Raw genomic sequence first — 16,872 nt, 5'->3', positions numbered from 1 at the left:
TCAATACAGTTGTCGCTCAGATTACAGCTTATGTTGTAAGTTACATTTATTTAAATTACATGTATTGATACAAAATGAGTATATAGTTCTCTAAAATCAAATAGGCTTCTTCATATGATTTTGGACTTGCTTAACCAGAGATTGACCGGCTATACATCACAAGTTTGAAAAGATCACCTCCAAACGTACATTCAAAAAGGTTACAATAATGGTAATTTGATTTCACCAAATATCAAAGATGGAGAAATGAGTTGTTGGACCTGGTCAATACTGACCACCCCCCCCAAAAAAAAAAATCATTTTTTTTTATCATTTGCTTTGGATACAATGTGATCCCTTTAATTTAATAAGCGTAACAGAAACAAAACTTGATAGTTTAACCTTTAATGTCACTATATACATGTACACAGGGATCATATTAATAATATCACACACCCTTGTTAATAATAGATGCTGTCTCGGAGCGCCCTCTGTAAGAATGCTGTCTTCCATTTATAAGCGGCAGGCAATAACTTCATCTATGACACTGTTGATCAAGCCAATGCACAATTCGAAATGTGGCAATAATGTAACTGCCCCTCCATGATTTGCCTGCCACTTCGGGGATTAAACAAGAGAGGGCGGTCTTTAGGTGACAGAAAACAAATTCAATTTAGGTTTATCTTGAGATTATAAATTAACCAGCCTCTGTAGCTTGCCAACAATGATTATCAGATTGAACTTTGAAGCAATAAAACCACATTATTGCAAGTAATAAATATTAGTAAAATACTCTAATAAAATATGCAACAAATCTGCGGATCTAATATACATGTATAGGTTATGTAAGTATTATACTTCACTAGTCAGTACAGCAGCACACTAGGAAATGGTGATTACATAATGAAATGTACACGATGGGAACATATTCTGCAGACACAAAAGGTTATTGTGTGTGAAGTGTGATCATTAAAGGTAAGTGTGGAACGACCGTCCAAAAGTTGGCTACTTTTAAAGATGCAACAATTAACACTGGGCTTGAAATGAAAAACTAGTAGATCAGGGATTGATTATAGACCATTTGCATTCAAGGCCAAGTTTGAGATATAGTTTTGTTTGCTGGTCTAGAGGGCCAGCCCACTGTCTCTTTTGTGCTAGACTTAATTGTAACATACTCATGTATTCACGTGTGGGTTCTTAAGCAATGCTTTATTACAACTTGCGTACATAGCATATCGGCACGTATCCCACTTCTGACACCATTTAACGTACTCGCGTATTCACGTGTGGGTTCTTAAGCAATGCTTTATTACACGTTGCGTACATAGCATATCGGCACGTATCCCACTTCTGACACCATGTAATGTACTCGTGTATTCACGTGTGGGTTCTTGAGCAATGCTTTCTTACACGTTGCGTACATAGCATATTGGCACGTATCCCACTTCTGACACCATGTAATGTACTCGTGTATTCACGTGTGGGTTCTTAAGCAATGCTTTATTACACGTTGTGTACATAGAATATATCGGCACGTATCCCACTTCTGACACCATGTAATAACGTATGTATTCACATGTGGGTTCTTTTACACATTGCATACATAGTACATATCGGTACATGTACGGGAGCCTCAAAGTGACATATGTGACAGGCTGACTGGCCGACTGTTACTTGAGGCTCAAAACTCTGATTCGCTGACAGATGACAACCCTGACTCCTTATATGAATTTGGTTTCAGGCATATACTGTAATAGGCTTGTCTGGTCTTGATTTATGTTCCTTTAATTCAGTTAAAATGAATGCACACAAGAAGACTACTGATGCCAATTCTTGTGGTACAAAAGCAGGCCCCTCAAAAATTGCTACAATGCAGAGGTCTATATAGACACATGTGAGTTCACGATGGAATGCGTGAAAAAAAAAAATTGAAGGGCCCCGTAAGTATCTTTTTAGACAAAGCACATAATAACACCTACCTTTAATAAAAATATAACGAAGTTTTGAAACAAGTGACCAAAAGTGGGCATGAAATGAGTTAAATAAATTCTGAAGTGAACGGTGACAAAAAAGGAAAAAAATATATAAATACAACTATCAGCTACATATGCATAGTCCATCCACATTATACAAACAAATCACTGTACATTATAAACACTAGCATGGCAAGACACATATATACAGGCACAGGTCGATCCATGGTGTGTAGGCCTCATCTCGCAAATAAAACCATGTCCAAATTGGATATTTCTCGGCTGTGGCTTTACTTTTTGTCATTGACATTCAGTGGGCCTGGGGAAAGCCATAGTCATAACATAACTGGCTGTTTCGGACACCTCTTAGACCTTTGATTTTGGACATCCACAAAAAAAAAAATTGAGAATAAGAGGCCCCAAAAAATCTAGTTCAGCAACACTGAGTGACACGCCCCCTTTTAAGGCCCTTTAAGCCAATGAATGCTGTTCATAGTGGGGATTTTTTTTTCAAACTGGCCTTGTGAAATAATTATATGGAAATATTTTGGAACCCAAACAAACTTATTAGTTTTTTTTTCTCAGAAAACCAGTGAGTTGGAGCATAATTTTTTTCCAATTAAAATGTAAAAGTCCTGTTCAAAAACCTGGACAATCTTTTCCAAGAAAACCCTGTGTGCCTTTGAAAAACACTAATGATATTGCAGATGATGAGTTGTATTCAAGCTCCACAATGCCAATGTTTGAGTTGTTTTGGAATTTGCAAGTGAAAAGTCCAAATCAGGTTACCTCTCCTCTCTAAAAGTACCTCACATTTTCTTAATGTTGAACAACTGATCCAAATCTACAATTGCAGGGTTAATAATAGTGGGATGCAAAACATAAAAAAAATTGCTATTTCTATATTTTGAATTTATTGACAGCCAGCCAGCCATTGCCAAACATTGGTTGTTATACAATTTGTCATTTGTTTTATCGAACTAGTACAGTTTGCAAAGACCATGAATCTTGCTTTTGAAACAAACCAAATCAAAACTAAACAAAAATAATTGCACAGTGCGTCTATTGGTAGACTTGTACAAGTCAGCTGACATTGTTTTGTGTGTTTGCTGTTTGCATCAGAGATTGTCAATTTTGAAGAGAAAAAAGGCTGAAAATTTATGAAATGTCTGAAAGATGCCTATCTTTCTATACTAATAACGTCTTTCTCTCAGATTCAGAAAGTCTCATTTCAGACTAACTCTGAAAAAAAAATCTCATACCTGTTATCAATTGACTGCAGTGTCTTTTCTGCAAACTTTACATTTTTAACTGAAAAATGAAGTACGCAATCAATAAGAGAAGGAATTATGGGTGTTTTCTCATTAAAATTCAGAAAACTTGGTATAAATAGATACAGCTTAAAAACTTCTGAGCTTTTCTAAAGCAGTGGCAATACTGACTTGTACAAGTCTGCAAAAAATAAACAAACAAAAAACAGCTACACGATACGATCATGCAAACTCAAAAAACCAAATCATCAGAAATGAACGGCCAATTCCTTGATCAGACGATCCGAGGCGGCGGCACACACTGAGCATGAGCAGTGCGGCACAGCGTCAGCAAAGATCATGCAGATAGCTGTAGATCAGTGTTGTAGCCGCGTCAATCGCAAGTCCTATCACAAGTCTCATCGCAAGTCATAGGTCCAGTCACAAGTAAGGGGATGAACAATGACAACGGGATGAACGTTGACAAAGGAATTTTTTTGTTATGGTTCATTTGAATAGCTAGTGACTTGACTTGGGATTGAAGGACTTGTGATGGACTGGAAGGGACTTGTGATGGACTCAACCACAGCACTGCTGTAGATGTATAGAGAGACACAAGATGGCGTCGCAACCTTCACCCCACGGCTCCTGCAGCAACCTCCATCCCAAATGTACCACTCTTTCACTCTTTACCCCAAAAGGTAATTTATGGACTCTGGGTACAAGTACTCCCTCAGTGGTTGTAAAGGGAGAGTTGGGGAAGACCACTGAGAGGGACATTCAAATGCATTCCTAATAAGCCATTTGCGAGTTAAATTTGAATAAAAATCTGGAACGCTGACTTAATCCAATGCTTTGCACGTTTTAACTTTGCATTCTCCCGACCAAAGAGACTGTTACTATATATCACGTGATACGGGGCAAGCCTTATGCTAGCAACCCCCAGCTCCAGAATGGGGCGTCTTTGTGCCATTCTCACCCACTGTGAACATTGGTGCTGAGCATCTCTTACTAACTATGCAAGAGCTTGCCCCGAATCATGTGATTAGCAACAGTGTCTTTGGTCTGGAGAATTCAAAGTTAAAATGTGCCAAGCATTCTGAGCAAGTCAGTGTACCAGATGTTTTTCAGATTTCAATCCCAATGGGTTATAGGTCACTCACAAATGGCTTATTGTGCCTGATGGTCATTACAAGACGCTGCCGGTTTTTGGCACATCCGGAATAAAGTCACGCGTACTTCGTGCCATTCGCACACAATGCGCGCAGTCAGCGCATCTTTTCTTGTGGGGTTTCGCAAGTGGTTGAAAGAGCGCCCTCTACCATTTGTGCACAGAGTCCATTCCATTTAACCGAGAAAACCAAAACTCAACTATTTGGGATGGAGGTCGACAGCATCTCCGAGGGGACGAGGGTTGTTGAAACACAATGCATGCCAGGACTAGATGTAATACTGCATGCGTGACCACGGCACATGCTGGTCCCCGAGATTTGCGAGATCAGCTCTCTGCATCCTGTGAGGTGCAAAATAAAGAAACCAGTGAATTTTTCATACACAAGACATTACATACACAAGCTGCAGATTCGCACAGTACACAGTGAAGGCTACAGTACACTTGGGTTGACCCATCGGCACCTGTACAACATTGTATTGCATTGTAACACATTGTATTGCAGTGTAACACATTGTAACACATTGTGTTGCAGTGTAACACATTGTATTGCAGTGTAACATATGGCATTGCAACACATTGCGTTGTATTGTAACACATTGTATCGCATTGTATCGCATTGTAACACATTGTATAACATTGTGTAACATTGTGTTACATTGCACTACATTGTTCTACATTGTACTACACTGTATTTATTCCCTAAAGAAACCATAAAACATGTGTGCTCATCAAGCAGTTTGGGTTGTACAGGGACTAACAGGTTAAAAAGATTGCTTTTTCTTGGTACCCTTGGCATAGGTATGCTGGTTTTGTCTACCTACACCCCTACCCTTCCCCAGGGTTTGTTGTTGAATGATCTGAATGCATTTTCATTGGACTATTTTTCTCAAAAAAACTGCCAACTAAGGGAACAAAAACAGGTTCTTACCCAGAGTTATACCTCACACACTGAACACAGGGATGTTTTCTTACAAACAAGTTAGCAGCCAAAATGTCAAACGATGTTCACTGCTTCAGTCAGTTTCTTGATTCTTGCTAAGCTGATCTGCTGTTCATTTTCAGCGCTTAACATTTACCAGTCGAGGTTCTGTTTCTTTAAATTTCCCCTCATTTTCATGCATTTGCCCATAACATACAGTGCGAGTTAACAAGAAAGTGACCAATTTAGAAATATTTGTAAAAATAATAATAGCTGTGAAAATAGCACATATTTTGAAAACTCTTTTCACAAGTCATGTCACTTTTAGTAGAAATACCATAAAATTCAACTGTCCACCATGGACTATTTATCAGTACAAATTAAATGCCTGTGTGCGATCTCTGGTGGTCACTCAGCTAGATAGCTGCAAAGCATTTTAAGTTCCATTGGCGACTGTAAAAAATGGGTTCTTTTAGTAACATACATGCATAAATTCTGATAGCAAAGACCAATTTCAGTAATTCTTTTTTTTTTCTTCAGATGAGTGAAAGAACAAGTTTAAAAATGTGATCCGTTGGTGTGTCAATTTTAATTGCTTTTTATGGGGAAAATATAATAAATCCCGATCACTTTCTTTTTGACTTGCACTGTACGAAGGTTAGCCAAACATGCCACTGTGTAAGTTGCCACTGTTGCGGATGCAGAGCAGTACACACAGCTTAACATTTGCTTTACATTTAAGCAATTCAAAACCGAGAAACTGGTTGAAGCGATGATCAACAAGATGTTTTGGCTGGTAACTACAGCAACATAAACTCTCCCCAATTGCTGCATTGCAAGTATTACAGACATCAAAATTTACACATTTCCAATGCAGTGATAGAGGCGTACCCATTTTCATTTAAATTTGAGACATAAATGGTATATCCTTTGAAGGGAAGGGAAAGTGGATTGGGATAGGTGAATAAGGGTCCCGCCCCTCTTCTGAATTTTTATAGCTCCGCCCCTTGTGAAGGTACTGGTGTTCGTCGGCTGTGTTAATGTGTGAAATGGTGCAAATGTACACTGGATCACAAACGGAAATGGAAATGAAAACTGAAGGAACGTAATCAACTGAAATCCGATGATGTTAAATGAACGATTACATTTCCACCAAGTGACAACCAATAAAGTGACAAGAAAAGAAGTGTTAGGTGCCATTTACCACCACATAACAAAAATTAAAAAGAGAAAAGAAAGAAAGGGAAAAACCCACCAAAACCCCTGAAATTTGTGGTTGCTCTGCGGAGCTGCTAAAAAAGGTAACATTGAAACGACTGGTTCATACTTGAACGCAAATGAACGCAAATGTGTGATGTTACAACAAGTATTCGCGCTGCTAATTCGCAAAAGTTGAACACATTATTCAAACTCATTAAATTTTGTGAGATATCTTTTGCGATGTCGAGTATTGAAGAATGAGCCGGCCTTTAAGCAATTACCTTTTTGTTTTGCAGCTCCGCGAAATTATATCTGGTTATTATAGGAAACCTGTTCTTAGTTTTGTTAAATCTAGTTAGGTCCGGTTAAGTGTTGATTGTGTGAAACTTTGGTCCAACCGCCGCATTATTTGAAAAAAAGTTAAGGGAAAAATAGGAAAGACAGCTCCCAAAATTCACTGAAGGATTAATTTTTGTGTCAGTAGTTTTAGGTAGAAAACGTTGATTGATTTTGTTTTGAACTTGTAATTAATTCACAATCCTACGTATAAAAACTATTTTTTTATAACAGTTATCCATGCAGAATCACTACTGGCTTAACTTTCCGAGATATATGCTTCATAAATAGGTATAAAATCTAGCAAATTTTGCTCAATATAAACGTACTTGGTTTTTTCTTTCTTTATTTATTTATTTATTATTATTTTTTTTTACAGTTGCTCGTGAAAAAATACTAATGAGTAAATTGTGTCTTGAAAATCCTTAAAATCACTGTTAGAGTAACATTTACGCTTTAAAGTATTCCTGGTTAATATGGGCCTATAAATACAAACACTTATTCAAGAAAGACTGCAATTTGTCTGCTTTTAAAACCAACACTAAACACCGATTACATTTTACAAAAGATCAATTCTTATCAAAAACATTCAAGAAAGACTTTTCAAAATATGTGTTTACCGATCCGGCTACACTACTCGCCGTTGAAACAGAATTCGATGTACCTACTCTCAGCAGGTCAAATACCTCAGTTGGACTTTGAAATTTAGATCATTTTACTAATGTGTGGATTTATTTTGTACTACACAATAAACGTATATCATCTATGTTACAAAAATAGTCGTACTCAAGTCTGCTATGTAACAACCACACAAGATTGCCCTGCTCAAAAACTGTATATACTTGCAAACTATACAAATCCACAAAACGTTGCTCTTTCAATTCCTTTCGACTGTGGCAAGTTGAAAAGAACATTTTCTCCTTCAAAGCGATACGTTTTTGGACTAAAATAAAGAAATCTTTGAAAAACATTGCAAAGAAGCCTCTCTTTAAATATCAAACCCTGCTACAAAAAAGACTCTCTCCACTTTAAAACGTCAACATTATCTGCACATTCAGATTCTTCCAAAAATAGATTATGTACAAATCTGCACCGAATAAAAAAAAATCAACGGCCAAAAACAAATTCTACATTTAAGATATATACTTTATTTACATGCCTGCAAACTTTTTGTAATTATTTCAATGATGATTTTGCAGCTTTTTTTGGCGAAAGAGCTGTGATCATGCTGATTTTGATTTTTAAAATAATCGTTTAATTGCTGAAAGTTGAAAACAAGACAACATAATAAATATAAAACTTTGTGTGAAACGTTGCGAACTTAAAATTTTTCCTCAATGTAAAGAACAGAACTGCAATATCCGGGTAAGCAAAAATAGTTCAGTTTCTTTTCCAAAGAAAAGCTTAAAAACTAAGGGGGGGGGGGGCAATTTGGTTGTAATTTGGCCATCATGTTGTTCTTTGGGGAGGGGAAGGTGGTTGTTGCCTCTCACCACTTGTCAAATGGGTTGTGCCGTCCCTCCTTGGGGGTGGGGGTGGTTTGGCACCCTTATTAGACCCACTTCGTTTGATTTGAGACCCTGCCACAGACGCTCGTTTGAGCTGGGCTGTCGGGGAAGGGGGCAGCACAAAAATAGCCCCTTGGGAGGCAGGGGAGGAGGGTGGGGAGTTCCGGACTCTGGGGGGAGGGGGGCCATCCCCTGGGTGGTGGTGGTGGTGGTGGTGGTTGGATTTGGGTGGGGTCCCTGGGGAGGTAGGTGGGTACTGCACCCTGTTTGGGAGTGGGGATCCCTGCTTACAATAGGGCTGCATCCTAGGGGGCCCACTGAACGTGGTCATGCTGTCTTTTGGTGAATTGGGGGATACCCTGGGAGAGGAGGGGGCACCCTGCCTGGGGATATTTTGCTGCATGGCTGCTTCTTGCTTTAGCGGCTTTGGCCTGGGCGATGGGGGGAGGCGTGGGGAGACGGGGGGTTTCCCCGAGGGTACCCCGGGTTTTGGCTTGACGAGGGCGCTGTTGAGTTCTGCAAGGAAAGAGGTATTGGCTTGCCTTGGTGGTCCTGGCTGGGCTGCTTGCTGCGGGTGACCGTAACCGTTACTCTGGGCTGAGGGCGTAGCTGGCAGCACCCGGGGTTGTCTTGAGGTTGCGGTGATCCCTCCGCTCGCCGTCTGATAAGATGTGTTGATGTTAGAAATGTTAGGTGGTGAGAATGTTGAATGGGGGAGTGGAGGTGAGTAGTTGGAGGGGGCGAAGGAGCAGGAGCGAGGGGGTTGGTGAGGGTGGGAGGTGTTGGTGGTGTGAAACGAGGAGGAAACTGAGACTTGATGAGGTTGGGAGGTAAAGGTTTTAGGGAGGGGCTGAGGTGGTGGGGCAGGACTTTGAGGCGATGTATTGAGGATGGGCTTCAGGGGCGAATTTGGGGGCGACGCAATGGGTTCCTTTTCAGCGGCGCGGCCTCGAACTGGGATTTTCTCCTCCAGCACCTCCTTAAATTGAACCCTCTTGCTCTCGCTCCGCCCCAGGTTAGTTTCCCTCGGCCGTGAGCTAATGATGGAGGAAGTCTGTTTGGTAGTGCTGCCCTCAGAGCCCAGCGAGGTTTGGTTAGTGGAAGCAGAAGATGACAGGCAAGAGGATGAAGCGAAAGAAGAAGTAGAATTAGGTTTGGGAGCCACAGGAGGAGGGCAGCTCCTGGGCTCGCATCGCGAGATGCTTTTCAGAGATGATGTTGACGATGACGACGATGATGAAGATGATGGTGATGGGGTTAAGGGTGAGTTGGGGCTGACTTTGACAGTCACCGCGTCGGAATTGCGGGCCGTCACCTGGACGTGGACCTGCCCTGCGTTGGAGTTGTTCAGGTTTGGCTTGGCAGCGATGGTGGGGCCTGGGGGTTTGTATAACATCTGGGGCGCATGTACCTGCTGCTGCTGCTGCTGCTGTTGTTGGGAAGCCTCGTTGTCGTGGGCCAGGTTCATTTCCAGCTCCAGCAGGGTTTGTTCTACGTCATGGTCGTCGTTGTCATTGGAGTGAGTTGATTGGGGCTGGGAGACCAGTGGTGCCTTGAACTGAAACGTTCCCTGATGGCATAAAAAAAGACCCAATCAACTATAAAATTACTCTTACACTTTTTTGTAGGCGGATTACTTAAAACACATTTTACACAAGAAATGATCTTTCATAAAGTGGTCTTCGTTCTGTCACTCCTATTATTTGACACAGGTTTTAAGACCTAGTACAAAAATAGTTGCCTCAACTTAAAGAATGAAGAAGAGAACAAAAAAGTAGGAAATGCAACGTAGTTTTAACCTTACCGTTAAGATGATTGTAAATAGAGAAATGTACTGACCTCATCTGGGATCCTGTCTCCTGGCACTGGTGACCTCCCACAATAGCGATCCTACAAAAAAACAAAACATGCCAACATAAATTTGTGAATAAGCTGTCAGCTACTTAATACCCTCTGAATGTTTTACTCTCTAGAAGTGTGCAAAGACAACTAAAGCTGCCCTTGGGTCCAACTTGCGACGAAACAGAACAGTCGGCGACTGACTTTCAGGATCAAGCTGCACCTGAGCATCGATCGGGAACCTTTCAGTCAGCGATTTTTTTTTGCAACCTGAGTGTAAACGTGATGATATTAAGACGATTGAATTCAGTTAGCGCACACAAAAAAATCAACAGTCACAGGAGTAGACAATTTTAAAATTCTGCACTGCGACGGGACGTGTTCCTGAAAGGCGAACACCTTTATTTTATTGTAAATCGCATAATCATGTGCTTTCTCAGTTTAGTGACCTAAGCAAGACTTTTTGACCTGATGCCGATGGTTCCTTTGCGGCGTAAGCAAATTGCAGGTTTTACCTGAGGCCGGCGTCAACTGGCCCAAACTAGGAATTACTAGCGACCAATGCATCTGTATAAATCTACATATAATGTAAATAGCTGCACTACATATGTAGATAACTTTCAATTCAATTCAATTCAATTCAATTTATTTATTCGTCATGTGAGACACATGAAATTTGTTTTCCTATTGTACAGCAGTAAAATATTTAAAAATACACTCATTACAAAAAGGTGATACTAAGAACCAACAATAGAAATTGCACAGTAAGAAAACAAAACAAATACAAAATATCAAATGAAAAACAGCCTATGGACAACATGTTGAAACCCCCCCCCCCCCCCCATCTAAAACCTTGGCGAAATGGAAGAAACACAATCCAGATGACATACAGGGCACACCAAACAACAAACAATTTGTTATTAAATCAAAAGTTTAAACGGATAAAATTTTAGCCTTTATGTACTGAATTAACGTTTGTGGATTTTTTTCCCCTTACCAGGTTTGGTGAGTCGACTTTGCTCTCCTTCTCTTTGCCTTTCTTCCAGGCGCTGGCAAACATGTTACCCATGCTGCTCTGACGGCTCGGCTGGTTGCTCATCTGCATTGGGGGGACGCTCAGGGTGCTTCCACTTGGACTTACACCTGTCCAAAAGAAATTCCACAAGTAAGCGAAAGAACACTTGTTTGGAGACTAGCCCATAGCTCATTGCTACACCAATGTCCTCTCCTCCAAAATATTCTTATCCTAGATCCTAATAAAGGGGACAACCTGTATTCACAGAAACAACTTGCCCGTCTCTCTTTCGAAGCGATTGGGCCAGACTCAATCTAATGCTGCTACTGTGGGGGGATCGCCACACCTCCTCCACAGCGAGTCTGTAACCTTCCCAGCATTGAATAATGCCGGTACCCATTTAACACCTGGTTGAGAGGAGTAATTGAGGTAAAGCGCCTTACTCAAGGGCACAACACGCATGGCCACGGCGGGGCTCGAACCCATAACCTCACGATCATGAATCCTGTGCCCACCACTAGACCACATGTGACCACTGATTATGCAAAATGCTTCAAGACTTTCAAGGAAGCAGGAAGATTTAAGGTGTAACCCTCACCCAGTGAGCTCTGCGTGCTGTGTGAACTGGCGCTGGAGTGCATACTGGAGATGGAGGAGCTATCCCCTAAGCTGCTTGTCGACATGCTCTCCACGCTGGACGAGTAGTCCACCATCTCGCGCTGAGTCTCCGTGTAGTTGTTCAGCATCACTCGTCCGTACTGCAAGAGTATGCAAAAAGATACAATTGGATTTAATATCGGCGGCTAAGTACAGAAAATATATACTTAGCAGAAACAGGTTACCGGCCAAAATTTAATGTGGTGTAAATTGCTTGGACTGGTTCTCAGCTTGGCCTAACTTCATGGCTCTGGTAACCACAGAATCACGCACTTATGCTCACCAGTCAGTACTAACAGCACTTAGCAGAAAAATTCGGTGCTTACCCAGTAAGCACAGACTCCTTAGTTAAGAGATGTACGCATGCGCATACTCCATATTTTCTCGCTAACTGTAAGCAGGAAATTTTCTACTGCAATAAGCAGGGATTTTTCGCTAGAGGTAAGCAGAGCCATGTTACTGGGTCCTGATTCTTTGCAAAATTATCAGGGATGAGAGTGACCACTGATAAAAATAGCTGAAAACAGCTGGAAAAAGGTGTAAAAAAGCTGAACTTTGGAAATCTCCTATATACTCTTGTACACAGCAAGTGAGAGAAAAAAGCTGAAACCCAAAACAAGAATAGCTGAAATCAGCTTTAAAGCTGAGATTTCACACCCCTGCACTATTGGGCAAAAGCAAATTGCTAAGTAAATTTGCTGAAGAGAAGTAAATTTGCTACCCCGTAAGTAAACTGATCTAGGATCTGTGTGGTTTGGTGTGGTTTCTTACCTTGGCTATTCTGATTCCAGCCATCCACCTCTGACAGGTGCGGTAGTCCTCGGCCGACAGGTACTTGATGTACTTGGACTTCTGCTGAATCTGGGGGTGCTACACAGAGCAACGACAATACCAATCTTACATTGTGCCATAAAATGTCTGCCTGTACTCAGATCTCAACAAAAGAAGGTTACAAACTTTAATTTAAATGATAACTGTCAGAACCATACTGACCTAAAATTGGCGTTTACATCAATGCTTCTTTTCAGAGGCACCTGTTTTTTTAACCAGTTCACGTCGGATGACGTGTATACACGCGAAGGTTTTGCGGTATTCGGAACGAATGACGGATAAACACGCAACGAGCGAGGCCAGAAATATCTGTCTGCGACTCACTCACAGCGAGCGAGGCCGGAAATATCAGGGTGTGCTACCCGCAGATGACGGCCTGAAACCGTCTGGCATCGAGGCTGGTGGAAACAATCCCGCACCTGGGTCCGGTCAATGTCAAAATAATCCCAGCGTGAACTGATTAAGAGAAAGTCACTTCACATGGTGTACCAGCAATTTTCTCCGAACATGAATTAAATGTATTGACTGTAGAAGTCCTGTTTGAATGATTTTGAGCAGATCTGCGACCCATGTGTGTTGTGTTTTATACACGTGTGTTTTACCTTGAGTGCAAAGCAATGGTCAGACGGTGCCTTGTACTTTTTCTTCCATCCTACTCCGTTGTAGACGTTGACATGCTCAAACTGCACCAAGCATACCAGGTCCTTAGATGACTGTTAAAAAAAAAATCACCAAAAAACATACCAATAAATTAAAGATACATGTAATGAAGTCAAATATATTTGTCCCATTGTTTTATTAGATTATTATTTTTTTCATGGTTTTAAGACTTTTATTGAGAGTTCTTCCCATCCTGAATTCATCCGTTGTCCGAATTTAGTCCCTTTTTCCAAATGAGTTTGTCCTTATATGAAATGACTTCTCAGAATATCTGACCCAATTTCTGAGAGGAGTATTAACTGAGACAAAGTAATTCTTTCTCTGTTCTGAGGTAAAATCTTAAAGCTTTAGTTGACGAATAAATGCATTAAAACAGGATTTTCTTCTCAGAACTGCCTTTAAAAGGTTATGTAATAACCACAAATACTCCAGATTATCTTTTCTTGATTTTCTTAATGACTGTCCCAAACTGAAACTAAGAGTTCATAAACAGACCTTTGATTTCCCTTTAGGAGTGTAGTACAACCCTGACGCTCTCAAGACAAAGAAGAATTTCTTCCAGGACTTCTTGCCTTCCGCCTTCAGGTACAGCGGGCCTTCGATCTCCGGGACGCCCTGCCTTCCCTCCGAGAAGAACTCGTCGATCAGGGTCTGCTTGGACTTCTCGGCAAACTCCGTGGCCACTTGGGAGGTGTGGGATGAGAGGAGAAAATTCTGGGGCGGGATAAGAAACCAAAATTAGGAATGGAATCACAGAGGTAGTACAGAACGTCAACTGATTTGCTGGGTCTGAAAGGCAGTATATTTTCTTTCGAAGATTCCAGGCAGTGACATGAATTTATGTACCTGTGGGTTTCTGAAGATGGCGTATTTCTCCCTCCGTTCGGTGAACAGCAGCCTGCTGGTGGTGTCTCGCTTCCAATGCAGCAAGACGTCGGTCACAAGATGCTCTTGATCCTCGAGGACTCGCTCTGAGGAAGGGAAACAATCAAAGGTGAAAAATAATTACTCTCACTCAAGTTAGCCTCTAAATACAGGCATGCAACTGGGAATTAAAAAAAAAGGGGAAATTCAGAAATACACAAAACTTTGTACATTGTTTTTTTCAATTTGTAATGGCATTCATGAGAAGTAAGAAACAAGGAAATCAGTGGATCTGAGGAAAAGTTGCATGCCTGTATATAATGTCAAGAGAGAGGAGAATATGCGCTTATGCAGTTTAATGAGGAACCTTTGGCAAGCATGAACACTAGATTAAACTTGCCTTCAGAAAAATAATATGCTTGTGATGCAGTAAGTAATCGCATTACAATCCCGTTGCCATAGCATCCCATAGTTTTCCTGCACATTCTGGTTGATAACTTAAGTGTGTATTGACATCAACGCGCTAACCAACCCATGAACCAGAACAAAGTCATATGGCATCACACTGAGGTAGTCTACACCCATGCCCTAAGTCATATAAGAGATACAGAGTACATACACCCCCATTATCTCTTAACTCCAACCCTTCCCTACCCTAATTTCCATCTATGAATTAATATGTCTGTTCGTCTTTTCTCAAAACATTGTCACTGTTTTTTTCTTGTGAATCAGTTGATCAGGCGTACCCATGTACAGTTCTGGTATCTGCTCCACCAGGGCCCAGTCAGCCTTCTCCTCAAAGTGGTTCTTCTCGACCAGCGTGTGGACGATCTGCCGACATGACATGGTCTCGTCCGCAAACAGCGTCTTGGAGCTTCCGTCTTCACTGTAGACCCTGACGATCAACTGCAAGATGTTTACAAGAAAAGAGAGAAGAGCATAAGTAAGATTTGAGGCTTTGCATGGTGGAGATACTAAATAATGAAAGGTTTGCGGAAACACCATGTGCGAATAATTTCTCAACTAAGAGAATGGTTCTGAAAAGAACCAGAGGTATAAACTCCTGGTTCTTTTCAGAACCATTCTCTTAGTTGAGAAATTATTCGCACATGGTGTTTCCGCAAACCTTTCATTATTTAGAGAAGAGCATCTTGAGGGATTGCCAAAATGGATGTGTGTGTAAAGAAACCAGTAGTAAACTTTACTTCTGATAGGTTCTGATCGTCGGACATCAAAGGTAAGCATCTGGGTTCCCTGTGATCGGCCATCATTGCAGTAGGCAAGCGTTTGGTTAGCAATCACGTCATGCATTAACTAGACAGTAGCGCTTTATTTTCACATAAAATTAACTGTGAATTCTTTATCAAATGGCATATAATGGTCACTATCTGTGCCGTGTACGGTTGTCATAAGTATGTCGATCCAGCACTGGGTGTTGGTTTCGTGATTTGTTCCCAGCTTTTGCCAACCATCACAGCTTTGAAGGCTTGTCTACTACCTACTGTGCGTGGCGCGATATGGTCTTTGCCTACCACAATGGTGCGGCTGACTTTCCGATACTCGGATATGGGCTCCATGCGCCAACAAAAGAGGGCGCCCTTTTACCTAGCAATGACGTCCCATGGGTGGGACATTTAGCTGGTTGACGCGCACCGTTCCTTGTGTGTGACGCACGTACACCAGGGAATTTGTACTATGTACAAGCAGTGGTACCGCCGTGTGTCGCGGCAAAATTGCAGTCAGGCAAGATGGCGACGGTCGGTCACCCCCAACTGTACTTTGTTTGTCGGTGAGGGCGTACTTGTGAACGGAGCGGATAGGCCAGGTCAAGTGGGTTAGTGAGAGAGAACTGTATGATGATCTTTACTCACTTTCTGCACCCTGGCTTTCTTGAGTTTCTCCAGGGCAATCTTGATCTTCTCTGCCTTGAGCTTGGCTGCTTTCTCCTCCCCGGTCAGGGTGGTGTCGCTGGCCAGCTGGGCCTCAAAGTCCTGCAGCTTGACCCTCACACTCATCGAATACTGCGCACATGATACAAATCAGTAGGGGTGCATTAATAATCTGACTTTAATCGATCGTAAGTAAAGTCTGTCACGAGCCAATGTGGCCCATCAGGCCGACATTCTTCCCTGGTTTCAGTAGCATGAAACAACAGAGAATATCTATTCTCCCTGGACGGGATCCTAATTCATAGCAGGTTACTACCAAGCTAATGCCAGTACCCATTTATACTCCTGGGTGGAGAGAGGCAAGTGGGGTGAAGTGGCTTGCCCAAGGACACAACATATGACCAGCGGCTGGATTCCAACCACTAACCCTCTGATCATGAGTCACGAACCGTAACCACTGTGCCACACTCCCCCTTTTAATTGATCAATGTACGATGTAATACATAGATTCCCCCGAAGTAAGCGTGTAATTTACTGTGCTTACTGCTTACAGTCTCCATGAAATAGATGGAGGCTCGGTAAGCAGAAAATCGTGTGCTTAGCAGCACCTTGAAACTGGGGCCATGGTGACAAGACACTGCTCAGTCCAACAGGGGTATTAAAGAATGGGGGAAAACGAATAATCCACAAAATATTCGGCAGAGAGTTTGAGGGTGATGGATGGCCCCAGAGCAACGTATGGGATATATGGCATATATGTTTGTACTTGCCTAAAGGC

The 16,872-nt window shown here is 41.7% G+C and overlaps 1 protein-coding gene across 7 annotated transcripts in view; it reads right to left on the bottom strand.

The window, feature by feature from the left end:
* Window positions 1-4,117: 4,117 nt before the first annotated feature.
* The window catches only part of LOC119719388 (ras-associated and pleckstrin homology domains-containing protein 1-like), a 56,659-nt gene continuing 43,904 nt past the window's right edge, over window positions 4,118-16,872 (bottom strand). For 4 of the 7 annotated variants that reach the window (XM_038188820.1, XM_038188821.1, XM_038188822.1 and 1 more), the window contains 10 exons: window positions 16,077-16,226; window positions 14,952-15,111; window positions 14,188-14,312; window positions 13,837-14,055; window positions 13,284-13,394; window positions 12,622-12,720; window positions 11,792-11,951; window positions 11,176-11,321; window positions 10,179-10,229; window positions 5,068-9,909 (listed from right to left, as the gene is read on the bottom strand). In XM_038188820.1, the coding sequence (XP_038044748.1) occupies window positions 8,281-9,909; window positions 10,179-10,229; window positions 11,176-11,321; window positions 11,792-11,951; window positions 12,622-12,720; window positions 13,284-13,394; window positions 13,837-14,055; window positions 14,188-14,312; window positions 14,952-15,111; window positions 16,077-16,226 (2,850 nt within the window). In that variant the 3' untranslated portion in view covers window positions 5,068-8,280. Of the gene's footprint in view, window positions 4,719-5,067; window positions 9,910-10,178; window positions 10,230-11,175; window positions 11,322-11,791; window positions 11,952-12,621; window positions 12,721-13,283; window positions 13,395-13,836; window positions 14,056-14,187; window positions 14,313-14,951; window positions 15,112-16,076; window positions 16,227-16,872 lie in introns of those variants that run through there. The other 3 variants (XM_038188824.1, XM_038188825.1, XM_038188826.1) reach the window with 3 other exon arrangements.

The sequence above is a fragment of the Patiria miniata genome, unplaced genomic scaffold (genome assembly GCF_015706575.1).
Source record: "Patiria miniata isolate m_02_andy unplaced genomic scaffold, ASM1570657v1 HiC_scaffold_8, whole genome shotgun sequence".
NCBI classification, from domain to species: Eukaryota; Metazoa; Echinodermata; class Asteroidea; order Valvatida; family Asterinidae; genus Patiria; species Patiria miniata.
This window is presented reverse-complemented; position numbering and strand designations above follow the sequence as displayed.